Source organism: Doryrhamphus excisus, chromosome 20, assembly GCF_030265055.1.
Source record: "Doryrhamphus excisus isolate RoL2022-K1 chromosome 20, RoL_Dexc_1.0, whole genome shotgun sequence".
NCBI classification, from domain to species: Eukaryota; Metazoa; Chordata; class Actinopteri; order Syngnathiformes; family Syngnathidae; genus Doryrhamphus; species Doryrhamphus excisus.
This window is the reverse complement of record NC_080485.1, coordinates 13,860,984-13,881,300: the sequence shown is the minus strand read 5'-3', so window position 1 is coordinate 13,881,300 and position 20,317 is coordinate 13,860,984. Positions and strand designations below refer to the sequence as shown.

General features: G+C 38.7%; 2 protein-coding genes across 3 annotated transcripts in view; both read right to left on the bottom strand.

Moving 5' to 3' along the window:
• The window catches only part of LOC131107954 (protein bicaudal C homolog 1-like), a 63,714-nt gene extending 48,785 nt beyond the window's left edge, over positions 1 to 14,929 (bottom strand). The window contains exon 1 of one of the 2 annotated variants that reach the window (XM_058058488.1): positions 14,381 to 14,929. In XM_058058488.1, coding sequence (XP_057914471.1) covers positions 14,381 to 14,690 — 310 coding nt within the window. In that variant the 5' untranslated portion in view covers positions 14,691 to 14,929. Of the gene's footprint in view, positions 1 to 1,246; positions 1,348 to 14,380 lie in introns of those variants that run through there. The other variant, XM_058058490.1, reaches the window with a different exon arrangement.
• An 807-nt stretch (positions 14,930 to 15,736) lies between these two features.
• LOC131107955 (ubiquitin-conjugating enzyme E2 D4-like) lies at positions 15,737 to 20,117 on the bottom strand. Its single transcript, XM_058058491.1, has 7 exons — positions 19,924 to 20,117; positions 19,474 to 19,537; positions 18,023 to 18,054; positions 17,684 to 17,761; positions 17,133 to 17,238; positions 16,193 to 16,286; positions 15,737 to 16,090 (listed from the first exon to the last, which is right to left on the bottom strand). The coding sequence occupies exons 1-7, from the start codon at positions 19,945 to 19,947 to the stop codon at positions 16,045 to 16,047; spliced, it is 444 nt and encodes a 147-aa protein (XP_057914474.1). The 5' UTR covers positions 19,948 to 20,117; the 3' UTR covers positions 15,737 to 16,044.
• Positions 20,118 to 20,317: the final 200 nt, after the last annotated feature.

Genomic DNA, 20,317 nt, shown 5'->3' with positions numbered 1-20,317 from the left:
TTCATCAAACAATAACAAGAGCCTTGGTGCTTGAAAGTCCATTTCCAAGCAGGTAACCGAAGACCGAGGAACACCGAGGAACACCGAGGAACACCCTTGGAGTTTTATTGCAGATGGTTGACGGTCAGGAAAACTTTAAACTAGCCACTCCTTATGGCGACTCTTTAGAAAACAGGGTCCAAACAACAAATGGGGGGAGGATATATCAACTTGATAATATTTCAACTTTATACTACTAAAATCAGGTTATAATATTAGATAATACTACATTATATTATGTCACAAAAATACACATAGTAATATAATTTAATACTCGGAATATTTTGACTTAATTCTTGTAAAATTATTTCATTTTTTCCATTTCTGCTGTTGTTTTTTTAATTTTCCATTTAAACTTTCCTATTGTAAATATGACTTTTTTTCCATAATATTTTGTCTTTATTGTCATAATATTATGTTTTTCCCCCGCTTCATTTTGCAAGAAATCACAAAGTTTGTTTTTTTTTACTCTTTCTTATATTGCAACTTAAAAAAAATGATGTATTTTTTTCCTTAATATTTAAACTCTATGCTACTAAATGACTTGGAATATTACGAATTTATTGTCGTAAAATGGTGACTTTTTTATTATTGGAAGACAATTTTTTAAATTCATATTTTTACTTGATTTTCTTGATTCTGGTCTTTCCATTTCTGCTGTTGTTGATTTTTAAACATTTTCTGAATTTTTCAACTTTTTTTTTTGAAAATTGTCTTTTCATAATTTGGACTTTATTCCCATAATATTTTTTTTTTTACTTTATTCTGAAGTTGCGGTTGTTGATTTTTTTCATTTTTTTAAATTATGAGAATTTGCAAAAAATTATAAACAAATTCTTAGAATCTGCCACTGGCCAATAATAAAAAAAAACAGCCGTTTGGTTGAAGCAGCTCGCTAGCCAGTTAGCTAGCTAGCAAGATGTTTCATCGTGTAAAAGGTAAGAAAAATATGTCATAACTTCAACATACTGACTTGTATTCTTAACTTGCGTATAGAAAATGAAGTATATATGACGAGCTGTCAAAATAGTGACACATTTGTTCTTACCATGTAAACAATGACCAACATCTTCCTGTGGCCAAGACAGTTAGCTTAGTAACTAGCGCTCAAAACGATAAAAATGTCCACATGCCATCATAGTTATATATACATATATTATATATATATATATATATATATATAAAATAGTTACATATATATTCTTACCATGTAAACATCTTTGTCACCAATTTGTGAAATTGCACTTCAAAACTTGTAAGAGCAAACATCTACAGTAGCTAGCCTTCAGGCTACGATTGGGCTGATGCAACAGGCGGCAACCCGTCCAATTAATGGGTCGTTAAATACGACACAGTTTGATTGTGATGCTTTGATTCAAGCCCAGCTCCCATGGATGAGCTACCAGCGCTGGATGAAGACCGACGCTGACAAAGCCAGTGAAGCTTGTCGCCACTCCAGCACATCTGCAAGTCGTCCGGATTGCGGCGGCGGGTCTGATGCAAAATACATACGGTATCTCTTCTCAAGTTTCGCTATCATTTGGGAGAACAGGAAGTTTTAATGATGCCTCTTAACCGACGCTGTGTCGGAATCTGGGTCACGGGCATGTGGATTGGTTCAAATGGCCTGGTTTCCCATTATTAGGGCTGGGATTTTGAATGACATATGCAGAATACGAGATGCCTGCTCAAAAAGCAACTTTATTGCCATTCAGAGCAGACGATGATGCACGAGCACCGACATCGTCCAGGCTGTCCAGTCAACAACAACACTCACGTTTAAAGTTGCATTGACACATCGCATTATGTCATTGGATGGCCATATCACCTCGTACTTTGGTACGTGACAAAAAATAAAAAATATAAAAATTATAATAAAAAAAAGATTTGAAAAAAATTGAAAAATTATAACAAATTTGAAAAATTATACAACAATAATAAAAAATAATACAATAAATTATTTAAAAAAATATATATTGAGAATGGCCATATCACCTCGTACTTTGCTCCATGACAAAAAGAAAATAATTAAATTAAATTTAATTAAAATAATTAGAAAAAATTATGAAAAAATTGAAAAATTATTACAAAAATTGAACAATTATAAAACAATTATTAAAAATAATAAAATAAATTATTTTAAAAAATTATATTAAGATCAGCCATATCACCTCATAGTTTGGTACGTGACAAAAATAAAAAAATATTAAAAATCTGAAAAATTATTTAAAAAATTGAAAAATTATAAAAAAAATTGAAAATTTATAAAAAAAATTGAAAATTTATAAAAAAAATTTGAAAAATTATACAAAATTTGAAAAATTATACAAAATTTGAAAAATTATAAAACAATTATAAAAAATAATAAAATAAATTATTATTTAAAAATTATATTAGGAAAGCAGGAAGTGAACAAATGTAACCGTTACTGATTGTAAAAGTGCCAGATGGAGGGGTAGGATTTAATAAGCTTTGCTTCTTCCTACTGCTTTTGGACATGTGGAACTGTGAACTGATTATGTGATGCATTCAATTGTAATCTGATGCATGTTCAAATGAAATTAAACCATTACCATTACAAGACATGAAAACTAGAATGACTAACATCACATGTACTATATACAGTAGATGAACGCAGTTTTCTAACACATGTACACGACGTAGGAACCTTTCGAGAAAACAGCCGGCAGATGCGTGTCATGTAAACCGGGTCGTGGGAGAACCCAGAACAGACACAGGAAGATTACGACACCCACCGGGGTGCTTATCGTGCATGACACATCTTTTGCAACACTCACACCGAATCTGGATGTGGTGATACGCTTGGCTTCAAAGAGGGAATTCTAATTCGGCCGCTCCGCCATTTGTACTGCGTCACTAACCGTAAAGGGGCTAGAAATTTCACTAATGAGGGTAAAAATAACTTTCAATAACGTTCAATTTAGTTGCATTTTCAATACAGAAATACAGAATTACGATAATCCCCTCTATGAGACTACATAAATTAATTTCAGAATAATCTCTAGAATAATCTCATGTAGTATAGGTTTACAACAATCTCCTGAATCGACCCACAAAATATTTCATATGGACCTACAATAATCTCATGTGTATGCCAATAATATTCTCATGTAGAGACCATGAATAATCTCATGTATAAACCAACCATAATCTAATGTATAGACTGGTAAAAATCTTCCACAATGTCAACAATCTCTTATGGAGGCCTAGAACAGTCTTCTGGATAAACTTCAGCAAACAATAACCTCCTTTTGTGGTAGAATAATCTCGAGTATGGGCTCATTATTATAAAATAATACAACATACACTACCGCTTAAAAGTTTGGGATCACTTGGGAATTTTGGGGGCCAGTCTGAGATATGGCTTTTTCTTAGTAGTCCTGCTATGAAGTCCAGCATCCTGAAGTGGCCGCTTCACTGTTGATACTGACACTGGTGTTTGACGGCTACTATTTAGTGCAGCTGCCAGGTGACGACCTTAAACTACACAGATATTTGTCTTCTTGCACAGTTGTGCAGCGTTTTTGTGTCCTTGTTAGACCCAGTTTGTGCTGCTCTCTGAAGGGAGTAGTTAACAGCATGGTAAGAGATTTTAGTTTTAGTTTTTAGATTTTTTAGATGGCTTTTCTAATAATCTATTAGCCTTATAAAATGATGAACTTGGATTAGCAGCCATACCAGGAGATTGATGCAGAGGACTGACAGTTGTTGATAGTGGGCCTCTATGCAAAAATGTACATCCTTCTTTGAAAATCATATGATTCATTTTAATTGTTTGGGAAATGGATACAAATGTTTGTGAAATGGAAAAAATTGTTTGTGAAATGCATGAAAATGTGTTTTTTTTGGTAAACAAAGCTGCCAGGTGACGACCTGTGAGGCGTCTTTGTCTTAAACTACCCAATCTCAGATAACTGTCTTCTTGCACAGTTGTGCCTCGTTTTTGCGTCCTTGTTAGACCCGGTTTGTGCTGCTCTCTGAAGGGAGTCGTTCATCAAATACATTTTTATTGTTTGTGACATGTAAAAAAAAATGTTTGTGAAATGCATGAAAATGTGTTTTTCTTTGGAAAACAAATAATTTGCAAGCGATGCCAAACATTTTTATGGCTGAAAATTGCTCTGAAGTAGCACGGGTGTCGCCTTTCGCTGATGTTACGTTGTTTTTCAGACAGTAAATTAGTTGGGCGTGAATCGACAGCGCCTCTGCTGGTCGCATCCAAGTACTGCACTTTATTTCTCATCTACTTAATATCATCGGTTATGGTTTCTCTCGTCATTGTAGCAAAGAAGTCATATTGTTTAGCTTCTACCACAACCTGCAATTAAGCTAAGTGAATCATTTTCTCGACTTATTCGCTAATTTTACTTTTTTAAATGTATTTAATTATTATTCATGGTCACACACACTGACTGATTTTAATCGGTCAATGCAGTATCAATGGGTTCTAGGCCCTAGTACAAGTGTTCTAAAAAATGCATCTGGAAGCATGCAAGGCTGCTGCCGAGCTGGTCTTTGGCCGGCCAACCAAAACCCAAAGTAAATTATAGATCTTTGTGGAGACACGCTGACTGAAAGCTCGAACATGGCTTGAAGAGCAACATGCTTTGTTTAAGAGCATATATTTTCGGCATTTTTGTTGGACAGATATTTTCTTCATTCGTTATGTCTTTTAAAATAGAGTTCGTTTTTTTTTTGGGGGGGGGGTTAGGTTCCATGAGGACAAAGTGGCATTTTGTTGTCGCATTCAGCACTGACACTCGCATCAAGAGCCCAGATCAATGTAACCAACGCATCGATGTAGCCTGTAAAGAACCGAGAAGCAGAATAAAAAAATGAAAGCATGAAGGCCAGAACACTGCCAGATGATCTGGCAACACGGATCTGTTCTCCATTATTTAGTCCAGAGACCAAATCCTGGAGATTCTGCTGTTGTGACACAGATGGAATGTAAACAATGTTGATTTCTGCAGCCATGGCCGGGATCCATGCAAACAATACCCTCATAACGCCATCCAGAAGACACGGACATGTAAGACTGCACCAGTGAAAACACTCAAGTGAGGCGGGGAAGGTTGAGACACTGAACCAGGGCCAAAACTAGTCCAGTTCCAGAATCCATCACAGGTCTGATGGTCCTTTTATTCTAAGCACATTATGCCACACCATCAATCTCAGGCACTACATATTATGGAGAATTGACTCAATGTGTTCTATGCATAGGGGTGTCCAAAGTGCGGGGCAGGGGCCATTGTGATGCCAAGTAAACACTTTCTTGGTACCTGGTGTTTACAGTCCAGTATCACATCCCCTGCTGGGCTAACATGACGGCACTGATCATAGTACAGGACCGCCCCCCTCCCCGTTTCCCACGGAGGGGGGGGGGGGGATTAAAACCTCCAAAAACACAATTTACAATTTAAAAAACAAATTTAAAGACCAAGCATTACTTTTTTTACTACGCCATTTTGCTCTATTGTTGGCTGCACGGCGATTGAGTGGTTAGCGCGCAGGCATCGCAGGTCGGAGACCCGAGTTAAATTCCACCCTCGACCAAAACAGAATTTTCCGAAAATTACAACTTTTTGTTCATATAATTTTTTTTTTTGTGTGTTTGTTTTTTTGTTTAGCATGTTGGCCACACAGTCAGGAGATCATGAAGACCTGAGTTCGATTCTCCGGAGGGCAAAAAGCTAAAAAAACACGACACATATTTAAAGACCAAGCTTTCTTTTTTAAAAAAAATACTTATTAGTATCAACATTTGCGTCTTTTTGCTCTATTGTTGGCTGCACGGCGGATGAGTGGTTAGCATGCAGGCCTCGCAGCAAGGAGACCATTGTTAAATTCCACCCTCGGCCAACCGGAATTTTCCAAAAATTACAACTTTTTGTTTTGTTCATTGTATTTAAATTTTTTTGTGTTTTTGTTTTGGTTAGTGTGTTGGCCACAGATCATGAAGACCCTAGTTCGATTCCCCGCTTGTGCATCTCTGTGTGGAGTTTTGCACATTCCAACAACATGCTAGGTTAATTGGCGACTCCAAATTGTCCATAGGTATGAATGTGAGTGTGAATGGTTGTTTGTCTATATGTGCCCTGTGATTGGCTGGCCACCAGTCCAGGCTGGGATAGGCTCCAGCATCCCCCATGACCCTTGTGAGGATAAGAAGTAGAAAATGAATGATTGTTCACATTTTGCAGGGTTTTTTTGGTTTAGTTTTATTACTACAATGTGCCACAGGCCAATAACAAACATGCTGCGGGCCGCATATGGTCCTCGGGTTGTATTTTGGACACCCCTTTTATAGATTGACAAAAATTTGTCTTTTTGCTGAAGCGGCTTCTCAGATGAAAATGATCCAAATAAATCTCTCCAATGGAGGCAAGAGGATGAAATGTTGAGTGATCTGAGAGGAGAACAACAAACCAAAACCAGAACTTCTCCAAAGACAAACACCAAACACTCAACATGGGGAGCGGTTATACAGTCCTGTAGTCATGATGTGTGTAAGTACCCCCCCATCCACACCCCCCCCCCCCCTCCTTCAAAGAAACATTTCTAAAATAGCAACCACAAACCAGACAGAATGTAAATCTGCACTTTGACGAGGGTGCAAGGAAAAGAAGCTGGAGGTCTGTAGAATAACAGATATTTAATTTACAGGCTCCGGCAGCACAGAAATGGGTCAGAGCACCCCCCCTTCACCGCCCCCCCCCCACCTCTTTTTTATTTTTTTTCTTTTTAAGTAATGAATTACAGGTTTTTCCACCGAGCGGAGCTCAATTATATTACAGCTGCTGAGAGCTCCATCATGGCCGCCATGGAGGAATGTAGCACGCAAGCAAACTTTGAATAGAATTGTTTAATTGTATCAGCATGTTTCAGGAAGGGGAGGAGAGAGAAGGTGCGAGAGAAGGAAGCAAGGAGAAGGTGGCGACAGGGCAGAGCTCTGCAGTGAAAATAACTTGAATTACATTGTGGTTACTCTGCACATTACCGGCCTTAAGTGCAAAATACATGCAAAAATACTAAAAAAGAAACACTAAAATTATGCATTAATTAGCTTATGGTGTTTAGAACAATAGCCACGTATACATGGACCCAAATATTCCAATTGCATTCGGTTTATTTGCTCAAACACAAAGAATGTAACCTTTGTATACGCCTCATTCCGAAAGAAAAGTGCCAATCCGAATGGACATATAATCAGATTCCCGGGAATGGAATATTCCTTTCCCCAATCCGATTGAGGTATCTTGTACCCGCTCAAACGGAAAGTTGTCAATGTGTGTTTTTCTTCTTCTGTTGTTTATTGGCGGTTTCGTGAGCTTTCGTGTGCATTACCGCCATCTGTGGAACAGAATCTAAACCAGGGGTCTCAAACACGCGGGCCAAATGTGGCCCGCAGGACACTAGTTTGAGGCCCCCCGCCTTAATATGAAAGTTTAATGTTAGTTTGATATGGATGCTGTATGGTATCATGTACCCAGAAAAAATTATTACGTTTCATTCATGTTCATGTTCAAGGTTAAATAACTGTTAATAGTTATCCTCCCTATCCGTGTGGAAGTGGTAAGTTTTTGGCTATTTAAGTTTAAAGGAAATAAATTGAAGGCTACTGTTTAGGTTGCTAGCTCTCTAGTTTGCGAGTTAGCATGTGTCTCAAGACCCTGCAGTTGCACAATATGTTGTAAATAAAAAGAGTATAAATGTGACTATAGTCGTGTTTTGTCATGTCTACAGGGCTCTAATAATGCTTTGTTCATTTTAATCTGAAAAAAAATAATTTGTCTACCCACCAACTATATGTGGTTTCTTAAGGTTTTATTATTTGCTGTTTTATTATTATTATTATTATATTTATTTATTACTTTATTTATAAAAACATGCTAGGTTAATTAGTGACTCCAAATTGTCCATAGGTATGAATGTGAGTGTGAATGGTTGTTTGACTATATGTGCCCTGTGATTGGCTGGCCACCAGTCCAGGGTGTACCCCGCCTCTCGCCCGAAGACAGCTGGGATAGGCTCCAGCACCCCCCTTTTGAGGAAAAGCGGTAGAAAATGAATGAATGAACGTTTGCAGTCTTCCAACTGTGGTGGAAGACAACGTCTGCAGAGCTTGAGTTGAACTTGTGAAATTACAACAGGAAATGTATAGCGACGTCTTCCGCGAAGTATATTTGTTTGGTTAAGTTAGCAGTGTCAGCACCGATGAAAAGCTATCACAACAAGACTACTGTTTGAATCCTCAGGAGGGAGCGAGAAAAGGGCACACTGCTCCCCCCCGTCCCCCCAAGACACCCACCTCCTGTTCAGGAGTCTTACTCAGCACCCCGGGAGGAAGAGGAGGAAAAGGCCTGGTGTGAAACTACAAAATGAGTGTGTGAAAAAGCTGCCTGGTAACAGTTAGGTAGCTGGGAAGCAAATTAGCTAAGTGGACAAAATGATTCACTTAGCTTAATTGCAGGTAATTGCATGGTAGAAGCTAACGGGTAAACAATGTGACTTCTTACAATGAGGACTACAATGAGGACAGAAACCCGTAGCCAATATCATTGAGTGGAAGAAAAATGAAGCGCAGTACTTGGATGCGACCAGCAGAGGCGCCGTTGATTCACGCTCAACTAGTTTACTGTCTGAAGAACAACGTCACATCAGCAGAGCTCGTTAGCATGAAAGCAGCATAAACAATCATGGGAGTTATTTTTAAACTGTTTTAAACCGTTTTTCAAAAATACAAGGACGTGCCGAGTGGTTAGCTCGCAGACCTCAAAGCTAGGACACCCGGGTTCAATTCCACCTCGGCCATCTCTGTGTGGAGTTTGCATGTTCTCCCCGTGAATGCGTGGGTTTTCTCCGGGTACTCCGGTTTCTTCCCACATTCCAAAAACATGCTAGGTTAATTGGCGACTCCAAATTGTCCATAGGTATGAATGTGAGTGTGAATGGTTGTTTGTCTGTATGTGCCTTGTGATTGGCTGGCTCGCCCGAAGAATGTTTCTTTGTCTATATGTGACCTATGATTGGCTGGCTTGCCCGAAGAATGGTTTTTTGTCTATATGTGACCTGTGATTGGCTGGCTCACCCGAAGAATGATTGTTTGTCGATATGTGCCCTGTGATTGGCTGGCTCGCCCGAAGAATGATTGTTTGTCGATATGTGCCCTGTGAATGGCTGGCTCGCCCGAAAAATGGTTGTCTATATGTGCCCTGTTATTGGCTGGCTCGCCCGAAGAATGTTTTTTTGTCTATATGTGACTTGTGATTGGTTGGCTCGCCCGAAGAATGGTTGTTTGTCTATATGTGACCTGTGATTGGCTGGCTCGCCCGAAAAATGGTTGTCTATATGTGCCCTGTTATTGGCTGACTAGCCTGAAGAATGGTTGTTTGTCTATATGTGCCCTGTGAATGGCTGGCTCGCCCGAAAAATGGTTGTCTATATGTGCCCTGTTATTGGCTGGCTCGCCCGAAGAATGTTTTTTTGTCTATATGTGACTTGTGATTGGTTGGCTCGCCCGAAGAATGGTTGTTTGTCTATATGTGCCCTGTGATTGGCTGGCTACCAGTTCAGGGTGTACCCCACCTCTCGCCCTAAGACAGCTGGGATAGGCTCCAGCACCCACTGCGACCCTTGTGAGGATAAGCGGGTAGAAAATGAATGAATGAATGAATGAATGACTATACTATGAGTATATTATGTGTCTCCCATTGTGGTCACCTCCATTGTAAACATATTGAGCAAACTGCATGAAGACTAATAGAACCTGGACCACACCGAAGGCCCCAAAATGAGCTTCCGCCACAGCAGTAGGAGAAAAAGTACACACTCTCACTCCAGTAGTGTTATAAATTTTCCTGACAACAAAGCTGCATCCCAATTGTGGTGCGACAAACACACATAGCACATCCTTTTTGGAGGATGAAGGACTAAAGTATATTTAGACTCTAATCCCATTTCTCCAGCATCCTATAATACGAGGTTGGATACTGGAACCACATGAACGCACGTTATGATATGGAAAAATATCAGCGAATGCATCACAAGTGTGCGATTCTCGAAGGCATTAGTCAGGAATGAAATTAGAAGAGAGGTGGGACCGCCGTGCTGGTAAACGGGAATGTCGTCACATGTTGTGTGACTTGTGGAAATTTCAAAAGACTATTAAGATGTGATTAACTGGCGTGACTTCATACTGACTCGCAGTTTTTTTGGCTCGCTCTCGCCAGGATGGAAGATGGAAACTATGAAGCCGGGCCGTTCCAGCAGCTCCTAATGAACGTCTCTGGACCTGGCAGGTCCATATGCACAGGTTCAAATTGGTAAACAGAGTTTTTTGGGGGTTTTTTTCAACTGGGTTGTACTTTTGGCACAGCGGAATAGAATTTGCAAGTTAACAGCTTGGAGAGCTTGACACCGGGATGAAAGCTTGAAAGATGGCTTCATGTGGACAGAAACCCTGTGTGGTCACTTTTCAGGAAAGAAACCAGGGTGGGAAAGCATTAACATTTACTTCTGGACCAGCTGTCCACCTTGTCTGGTTTGGGGTCCAGGTTTTCCCTGATCAAGTAGTCTGCCACAAGGAAGATTAAGACAATGGCGGACCTCGGCGTTGTGGCATTTGCGTTTGTACCAATTTTTCAGCAAGGGTCGCATACTGAAGAATGAAAAGACGCTATTTTGTGAAGATGCTAAAAGATGCGTCACAAAAAAGAAGCGCTTGATTTGCTCACCTTAGCCTAGTAACACACCACGGTAGGGGTCATTTCTCCATATTGGAGATTTTTTAAGCTATTTTTTATGTTATTGGATTTATCAGGGCTGCACGATGGTCAAGTGGTTAGCACGCAGACCTCACAGCTAGGAGACCAGGGTTCAATTCCACCCATGAAAGTTACATTTAGTTATAATTGAACTTTGGCGTTTGCTGTTTTTTATTTAATTTTTACCAACCAGATTTTTCCGAAAATTACAAGTTATTAGTATCAACATTTGCGCCTTTTTGCTCTATTGTTGGCTGCACGGCGGTTGAGTGGTTAGCGCCACTCGCAGCTAGAAGACCCGAGTTAAATTCCACCCTCGACCAACCGGAATTTTACGAAAATGACAACTTTTTGTTTTGTTCATCATATTTAAAACATTTTTTTGTGTTTTTTTTTTTTGGTTAGCATGTTGGCCACACAGTCAGGAGATCATGAAGACCTGAGTTCGATTCTGCGCTTGGGTATCTCTGTGTGGAGTTTGCACGTTCTCCCCGTGCATGCGTGGGTTTTCTCCGGGTACTCCGGTTTCCTCCCACATTCCAAAAACATGCTAGGTTAATTGACTCCAAATTGTCCTTAGGTATGAATGTGAGTGTGAATGGTTGTTTGTCTATATGTGCTCTGTGATTGGCTGGCCACCAGTCCAGAGTGTACCCCGGCTCTCGCCCAAAGACAGCTGGGATAGGCTCCAGCACCCTAAGCGGCTAAGAGGCTAAGCGGTAGAAAATGAATGAGTCTTCATACTACATGTTCTTCTGGTAATATTTGGACTTTGTTCCCATATTTCTTTCATATTTAACATTCCCAAAGTTACTGTAATTCTAGATTTAGTTGGTTTATCATTATATTACAACTTTATGGCAACTTCTTTAATGTGAATGTGAGTGTGAATGGTTGTTTGTCTATATGTGCCCTGTGATTGGCTGGCCACCAGTGTATCCCGCCTCTCGCCCGAAGACAGCTGGGATAGGCTCCAGCACCCCCGTGACCCTCGTGAGGCAAAGGGGTAGAAAATGAATGAATGAATCTTCATACTACATGTTCTTCTTCTAATATTTGGACATTGTTCCCATAATATTTCTTAAGTGTATGATTTTTTTTAATGACTTTGAGTGACAGTACATCTTCTCTTTACTCTCAGGACAAACGAGTCGCCACTATCCTTTGGTTCCTCGGCCCGCCAACTGCCGCACAAATCGTGAGATCGGGATCTATCATTTGAGGAGCAACCGCAGCATACTTTTAGACATTCGAGGAGGAGTGAGTCAGAGATATATTCACACACATAATAAAAAGCCTCACATAAAAATACACAATATAATACCATGACGGTGTGAGTGTCAATCAGCAGCTCTAATCCAATCAAAACAAAGATAAATGTTAAGATGGCCGCGTACAACAACACATATGAACATTCCAAACACTGACTTTCTGACTCTGGTTCAGAGTTTAAAAAAAAAATCTTCCAGCGAATGGATTTCAAAAACGATTTCTCCAGATGTGACGCTATTCACCAAAAGTACTACTTTCTCTTTCTTCAGCATGAGAATAGAGTACTAATATAGAGTACTGCAAAGGCCGCTTAGCCAAGGAATGAATGAAGGAAACACCTCCGATCCTCCCTTATAGCTAGCTCAGCCTACCTTGTGTATATGCCTACTCAGCTTTGTCAATATAACAAATAAAAGGCTTCACTACACACCTTAAAATGCCAACACACTATAGCATGATCCTGAGCCTTTGCATGTGAACTTTGTCAACTTTGGTGTTTGCTGTTTTTTATTAAATTTTTCCCAACCAGAATTTTCTGAAAATTACAACTTTTTGTTTTTTTTTTGGTTAGCATGTTAGCCACACAGTCAGGAGATCATGAAGACCTGAGTTCGATTCTCCTCCTGGGCATCTCTGTGTGGAGTTTGCATGTTCTCACCGTGCATGCGTGGGTTTTCTCCGGGTACTCCGGTTTCCTCCCACATTCCAAAAACATGCTAGGTTAATTAGTGACTCCAAATTGTCCATAGGTATGAATGTGAGTGTGAATGGTTGTTTGTCTATATGTGCCCTGTGATTGGCTGACAGTCGCCCGAAGACAGCTGGGATCGGCTCCAGCATACCCGTGACCCTAGTGAGGATAAGTGGCATAGAAAATGGATGATTGCAATTTTTTTTTGTTCTAATAAGATTTGTTTTCACTTTATTGTCATAAAATCACAGCTGTTTTTTCATTTGTGAAATAAAAAAAATGTTGTACATTTTCTTCTCATAATGATGACTTATAAATAATTATTTAAAATTATTATAAATAATTAAAATAATTATAAACTTATAGTTATTAAAAATATTTTAATATAATTTTTTTACAACCCCAAAAAATACAACTTTATTTTGGTTGTTTCAAATAATAATGCAACTTTTAAAAACTCTAATATTTCTACTTTTTTTAAAAACAAAAATTACTTAATTTTTCATCATGTTACATTATTCATGTTTCTCTTAATATTTGAACTTTTAATGCAGTTTCTGCTGTTTAATTAATATTTTTACAATGTGCCACGGACCAATAAAAACCAGCATGGGCTGCATGTTGGGACACTCCTGTCTAAATGTTTAAAATGCAGATTGATTATCATTTATTCTAACAATACCAACGTGTTTTGACCTTGTTTGTACCTGCCTACGACAAGCACAACAAGCACAACTAAGGGGCAGACATGGGGTTGGGGGGGTGAGGTCAAAGGTTAGAGTGGTTTCATGGTTCAGCTAATGCGGCCTCCAAAGTTGTACTAATAAATAAATCAAGACTGCGTTCCATCATTTCAATCCAATCCAAGCGACACTACAAGACTAACAAAGTAGGAACACCCAGCTAGCAAGATGCATCATTTATACGCGCACACAAAGCGTGACGTGGCGAATGGTATGACCGGGACACTTGGATCTCGGGGTCGGTTTCTCGAAGCTAAGTTGTTTTCGTGGAAGGGTCGGGGATGACATGGAGCTTTGAGGAATGTACGTCAGGGAGCCCAAGAGCAGACATGTGTGTGTGTGTGTGTGTGTGTACCCTGAATGTAAACATCAGCTTTAGCTTATCACACACACACACAAACATTTACTACATCTATGTTTTGTATTTATAGTCACTATTCTTACATTAATTTAGTTTCAACAAACGTTTTATCATTCATCATGTACAGTATCTTCAATTTTTTTTTTTACAAAGATGCATTTGTTTTGATTGAAGGTGTTCACGTGATAAAATGTCATTCACTCTTATAAACATAATGTATCTTTGGTGCGTTTAATGTCTACCAGTAAGCTCGGAATTAACTTATATGTCCAAATCTTACCAGACGTTGTCTTGTTTAATTTCACACAAGCTCAAGCGAAAGCTCAACTACTGCTCTATTATGATAAATGGCGGTTAATTGAGGTCACTACTAATTGGCTACTGCGCTCATTACTCGGTCATGTGACCCGAGTGTGATTGCTGGTCAGCAAAACAATCATACCTGCATTTTAAAAAGGCGGTAATTCAACAAAGAACTTTTCAGTACCTAGCAACATGAACTCTAGCTTCTTCCGGTCCACTCGGAATCTTTCCTCGGTCCACTCCGGGTCGGGCAGCTGGTGGGGTCCGCACAAGTCCTCCTCGGAGCCGGGTAAAGGGGAGTCGGTGCTTCGCTCGCTGTTGGAGCCCTGGTCCGACTGTTGCTGCTGCAAGTATCCGCTCAAAGTGTCGCAATGGGCGGCCATGACGCTGCTCAGTGTCGGCGGCGGTCGGAAAGTTTTATTTTTTTTGCAGAGTTCTGGTCCCGTCACTTGGAAGTTGGGCCTTGCGAGATCATTGCTGCGGGCGATCTTCATGCACCCTCATTTTGCCCCGATTTTCTGGAGCTGGGGGGGCGGTGTAAAAATAGTCAGCCTATATGACTCTTGTCTCTCTGCAGGCAAGGCTGTGTTGCAGGCAAGCGGAGGTCCTGCCAACATACCAAGAAACTCTTCGGGAAAAAGTTTCACATGTCATCCTGCACCAAGACTCCTCCCAGACTCTTTTCATTCTCCCCATCAGACCACCCCTTCCCCCCCTAAAAATCCATCCACTTCTTTTCTTACATATTACTCCAAAATATACTCATAATGCAGCAAATGGCATTGCAAGGCACTTGCAAGATGAGCAGTCTTGACTTAAAGTGCATTTATTATCTTAAAAGTTATGTTATTTATGTCAACACAGCATGCAACTGCTTTATTGGCCTATAGAGGAAACACTCCACATCCTGTGTGGGGGGGTTGGGGGGGTTAAAGGGAAGCAATACAGGAAAGTTCAAGCAAAACAAAACACGCCTTCACCAGATTCAAACAGACCGACTGTCCAAGTGCAATATGATAACATGTGAAAGGAGCATATAACTGAGTGGGGGTGTAGTTTAGGAAGTTAGGAAGTTAATTAATGGCACCTTCCGGTCATTTATGGTCTTGTTTAATTTAATTCCACACATTTGTGCATATATTACTCAAACTTTCATCACAGGTAATTTGTCCTCAAGCATAATAATCTTGCTTCTCTAAATAAAAGGACATAAAATTGATTTCTGCTAGTTTAAATGTACGTAATAAGCATTTAGAACTTGGAGTCTACACACAAAAAAACATAAGCTAAGAAGCTATTATGTTCTAATTAGTTTGCAATGGCCTCAAGGCATGTGCACTAAAAGAATATGCCGCCCTCTAGTGGACACCAGAGTTATAAGCGTTAAAACAGACGGACTTTTTTTACTGTCAGGAAGCTAAAGTATAACACAAATAGCATTTTTTGGCATAAAATAAATGCAGGAACTGATTTGTTTGGTTAATTTACTAAAAAATTGTTTCCTTTTAAAAAAAAAAGAAAAAGAAAAATGCAACTCAAATGTTTGTGATTTTTTAATGTAAAGTAAAATGAGCATAGATTCATTCAATATAAATCTCTCAAAACGTATAAGGTATCATCATCATCCCCACCGCGAATAATAATAAAAATAATAATAATAATAATAATAATAATAATGGTAATAGTACTAATGCCAATTTAGCGAAGAATAAAATGGACAGTCAATACAAATTTGGGTCAAGTCAAGTTTGAGTAGTGAAAGTGCTCCCAGTAGAACCAGTGTGGCAACAGTAACTGTAACTGTTTCTTTCTGCATTTGACTTGAGGTGTCATGTTGGTGGTGAAACTTCACATTGCATACTTCTGAGTCCATTCTCTGGCAAGTTTGTTGTACCTAGCCGAAAAAAAACATCAGAAAGCCCAAATTATGATTGTATTTGTATATATATGGTATATAATTAAATGATGCAATGTTTGTGCATGCATTGGTACTTACTTCTGTCTGTCTGATTTGTATGTGTGTGCTATGTCGGGGACTAAGGGGTCATCGGGATTGGGGTCACATAGCAAAGAGCATATGGATAATAACACTGTAATAGGACACACAAAAGTTCTCATATTAGTAATATCCAATAATACACAGTAACTACTGTAATCCTTTGTTTATCACGGCTACGGAATAGTTTCGTATTTAGAGTAACTACTTTTTTTAAACCATTATTAGAGCCCTCTTGATATTAAATAACACCCCTATAGTCACATTTACACTCTTATTACCCAATATAGTGGATATAATCAGTGAAAATAAGACATTCAAAAGAAGAACTGCAAATTTTGGGGCAAATTAGGGGGAATCATCCACAACCCTTATGCGAGACATGCACACATCTCTTGTATGCGTGTTCTAAAGATATACAAACAGCTAAAATGAGGCAGTTAAGAAGGCATGTAATGGAACGCCTACAAATCCAGAAACACTTTATGGTTGATGTAATATGTATTAAAAAAAATATCCATGTTCACGTAGACATTTGTGAGTACAGCCACAACAATAGCCCATATTATTATTATTATGATGATAATCGTGTTATTATTGTGCCTGTTGTGAAAAATAATTACAAAATAATCCAAGCTTGTAATAGTCTTGTGTCTTGGGTGTGTTAGTAGTGACACCTAGTGGTCAGTGCATGTGACAGTTAATAAAAGTCTTGTATTGCCTTAAACTGCATTTGTATTTTAGCTCATTTGGAACAATTTTATGTTTAAAAAATGCGTAATTTAGGTAAAGAATTTGTAATATTTGGAGTATTAACAGCGATCATTAATTTCTGAAAAAACGCGCCAAGGGTTGGGGGAGCGATGTTGGAACTGTGATGGACGACATCACAAAAACAACACAATCTCAATATCACGTATAAACCAAAGAAACATTTTACCTTTTGAAACGGTGAGAGCAGGCGACCACTGTGATCTTAAGATGTCAAGGCAGATGCTACCGTTGCCGTTGATGTTTGGATGATAGATTTTTGTCGTAAAAGCCACCTAATGGACAAAAATATGACACAATATGACTCTCGAAGAAGTCGAGTTTTTTTTTTAACTTAAAACAGGAAGCATTAGCATCTACTAAATTTATCTACCTCTGCATGCACTTTAAAATACTGCTACTCAGCTGCTGTAGTGAAACATATGCGTGTTACACTTGCTGTACTATTTATTTAACAAATAACTCATCAATGGTATTAATGCTGACTGAGCAGTCTGCCTGTGACCGCTATTACAACATTATTGCTGCACTTGTTAATTAATGACCACGTGGTCACTCCAAATCATTATTGAAATTGCATGTAATTTATTTTCAAACATTTGACCCTGGACCCCATTCATTCAACTTCCATTATTTCCTATGGAGAAAATGGTCCAGAAATACAAACAGGTCCATTAATTAATTAGTCAAGTTCAACTGTAATACAAGATAAAAACCTACCTTAGGTGGTTTAAAAGGATAGTCTGTGGGGAAATGGACAGAGAGGAAAAACACGCCTCCATGATAGGGGCTGTCATTCTGAGAAAGAAAATGGGGAATTTATTGTTATTTAATTCATATCGTGAACGGCTGAACTCAACAATGCGACAGGCTTCAATGTGTTACACTAGCTAAGAGTGTGCCAGTCTAAACTCTTTAAAAACAGAAACCAGGGGGTTAGCGGAGTCTGTTCAAGTCAACATAAAGCACCTATTGTCTACACATCCAGAAGCAGCTTCGTAAAAAAAAACAAAAAAAAGAAGAAGAAATGCTGGAAATGAACATCTAGAAAAGGCTCACCGGTCCTGTGATGGTGGCTTGCCAATGGAACACTGGGAGACAAAAGAAGGTTATTAAGCAACTAGAAAAGGGCAGTTCTTTGACAAAATAACAAAGGAAGACGAAAAACAGGTTTATTACGTCACAGCACAGGATTGCAACGCCTGATAAAATCGGGTGTCCAAAGTGCGACCCGGAGGACATTTGCAACTAAGGGCTGTTTTTTTTAATTGACCCATGGCATGTTGTAAAAGTATAATTTCACAAAAAAATTTTAAAAAAGAGGCAAAATTACTAATTCCACAAGAATAAAGTAAAAATATAAAGACAAACAAGTTACACTACCATCATTGTAGCAGCACAGAGTTGAACTATTCAAGGAAAATTATGTTCTTTAACAAACAAAACAAAATAAAGTCGTATTTTTTTTAAAATTGGTTGGGGAAAAGTTGTAATAATATGGGGGAAAAATATCAAAATATTTAGGATATAAAGTCAGGACTACGATTGATAAAATCGGGTGTCCAAAGTGTGACCCGGGGGACATTTGCAACTAAGGGCTGGTTTTTTTTATTTTTTATTGTATAGTAATTGTAAAGTATAATTCCACAAGAAAAAAGGCAAAACTACAAATTTTACAAGAATAAAGTCAAAATATAAAGACAAACGAGGAAAACTACTATCACTTTAGCAGCACAGAGTTGAACTATTCAAGGAAAATTATGTTATTTAACAAACAAAACAAAATAAAGACATTTTTTTAGAAAATTGGGTTGAGGAAAAGTTGTAATAATATGTGGGAAAAATATATCAAAATATTTAGGAAATAAAGTCAGGATTACGAGAAGAATATTTTCAAGAAGAAAGCCGAAATAGCTGGAAAATTTAAAAAAACTGTCACAAATGGGGAAAAAATGCATTAGTTAGTAGGTTAGACAGTTAGTAGGTTACGCATAGTGTGCTAGTAATAAGAGTCTAATATACTGTTGTTACACATAATATTAGAAAAACCGAAGCAAAATTTGGCAAAAATGTTTTTGATGAAAACCAAAACATACAAAAACCAAGGCTTGACTGTACTTCCATAGCCAAACATTTTTGATGCCGTACAGTGATAAAGTTTGAGAACCATTGCCTTATAGAACATGCAAATACGCCCCCTAGTGGCAGTAAAAATATTACCCTGTCATTGACATTATGATATCACTGCTTTATTGTCCATGACATGTCCATTTACTAAACAGAGCCAAACTAATAGTGGTAGAAATTATGTTATGTTTTTGTTTGCGGCTGCTTATCCTCAGTAGTGTCAAGGGGGAAGGCTGGAGCCTATCCCAGGTGGCGTCAGGCAAGAGGCGGGGTACACAATGGCCTGGACTCGTTTATATAAATTAAGAAAAATGTATATATTTTTAAAAGACAGTGTCAGAATGACAAACAGTAAACACAAACACCAATATTAGCATACTCACTGTCCTCTCCTACTGGTCCTGCTGAACATGAAGCAGGAGGGTCCCTCTGCAAGTCATTCAACTCCTACCAAAAAATAAAATTATAAATTTTCCTTCATATGACTTGAATTAAATAATAAAGTGGCAGGCAAAGCGATGAAAAGTTTCAAACAAACAAAAAGTGACACAGCTCGCAACCCCTTGCTAAGCTAACTTCAAGCTAGCCGCCAAGTTAGCTTACTCATGATGAACTATAAAAGCTAATGACGTTAATGTTTCGGACTCAAAGCGGTTCAAATTGACTACAATCAATCTCTTAATCGCTTCACGTTTAAATATAAATCCGTGTAACCGTTTATATTAAACTATGTGTGCATTGTTGGCTCAATTAAGTGGCTATATCGACATTTCCCGACGACTCCCCAGCCGCTTCTGCATCAGATAAATAAAAACCGTAATGGCCAAACTCACCTTCTGTATTCTTTTCAAAGCCATGACAAGTCCTTGGGCTCGGCTACGAGAGACGGTGGCGTCCAACCGACAGCTGTCAACAGTAAATAAGCTCACTTTTATGTGCCGACTCGATGGTGTTGTTTGTTTTACAGGCGAACTGCGTCTCTTTTGTTTCCGCGTTTTTGTTCGCCAACGGAAGAGCTGGAGGAAGCGCGGTGCATTGTGGGGGATGTAGTGTGAGCGGGACTAAATCCTCTTAAAGGGGCCGTTCAAAATTTCGCTGAAAACCCAAAGAAAGAGAGATTCATGAACATTTTAACAATTAACATTTTACGAAGAATTTACACTTTTAAACTTTTATTAGTATGTTTAAGATTTCCATTGCGCTAATAACTTCACTGACAGGTTTTAA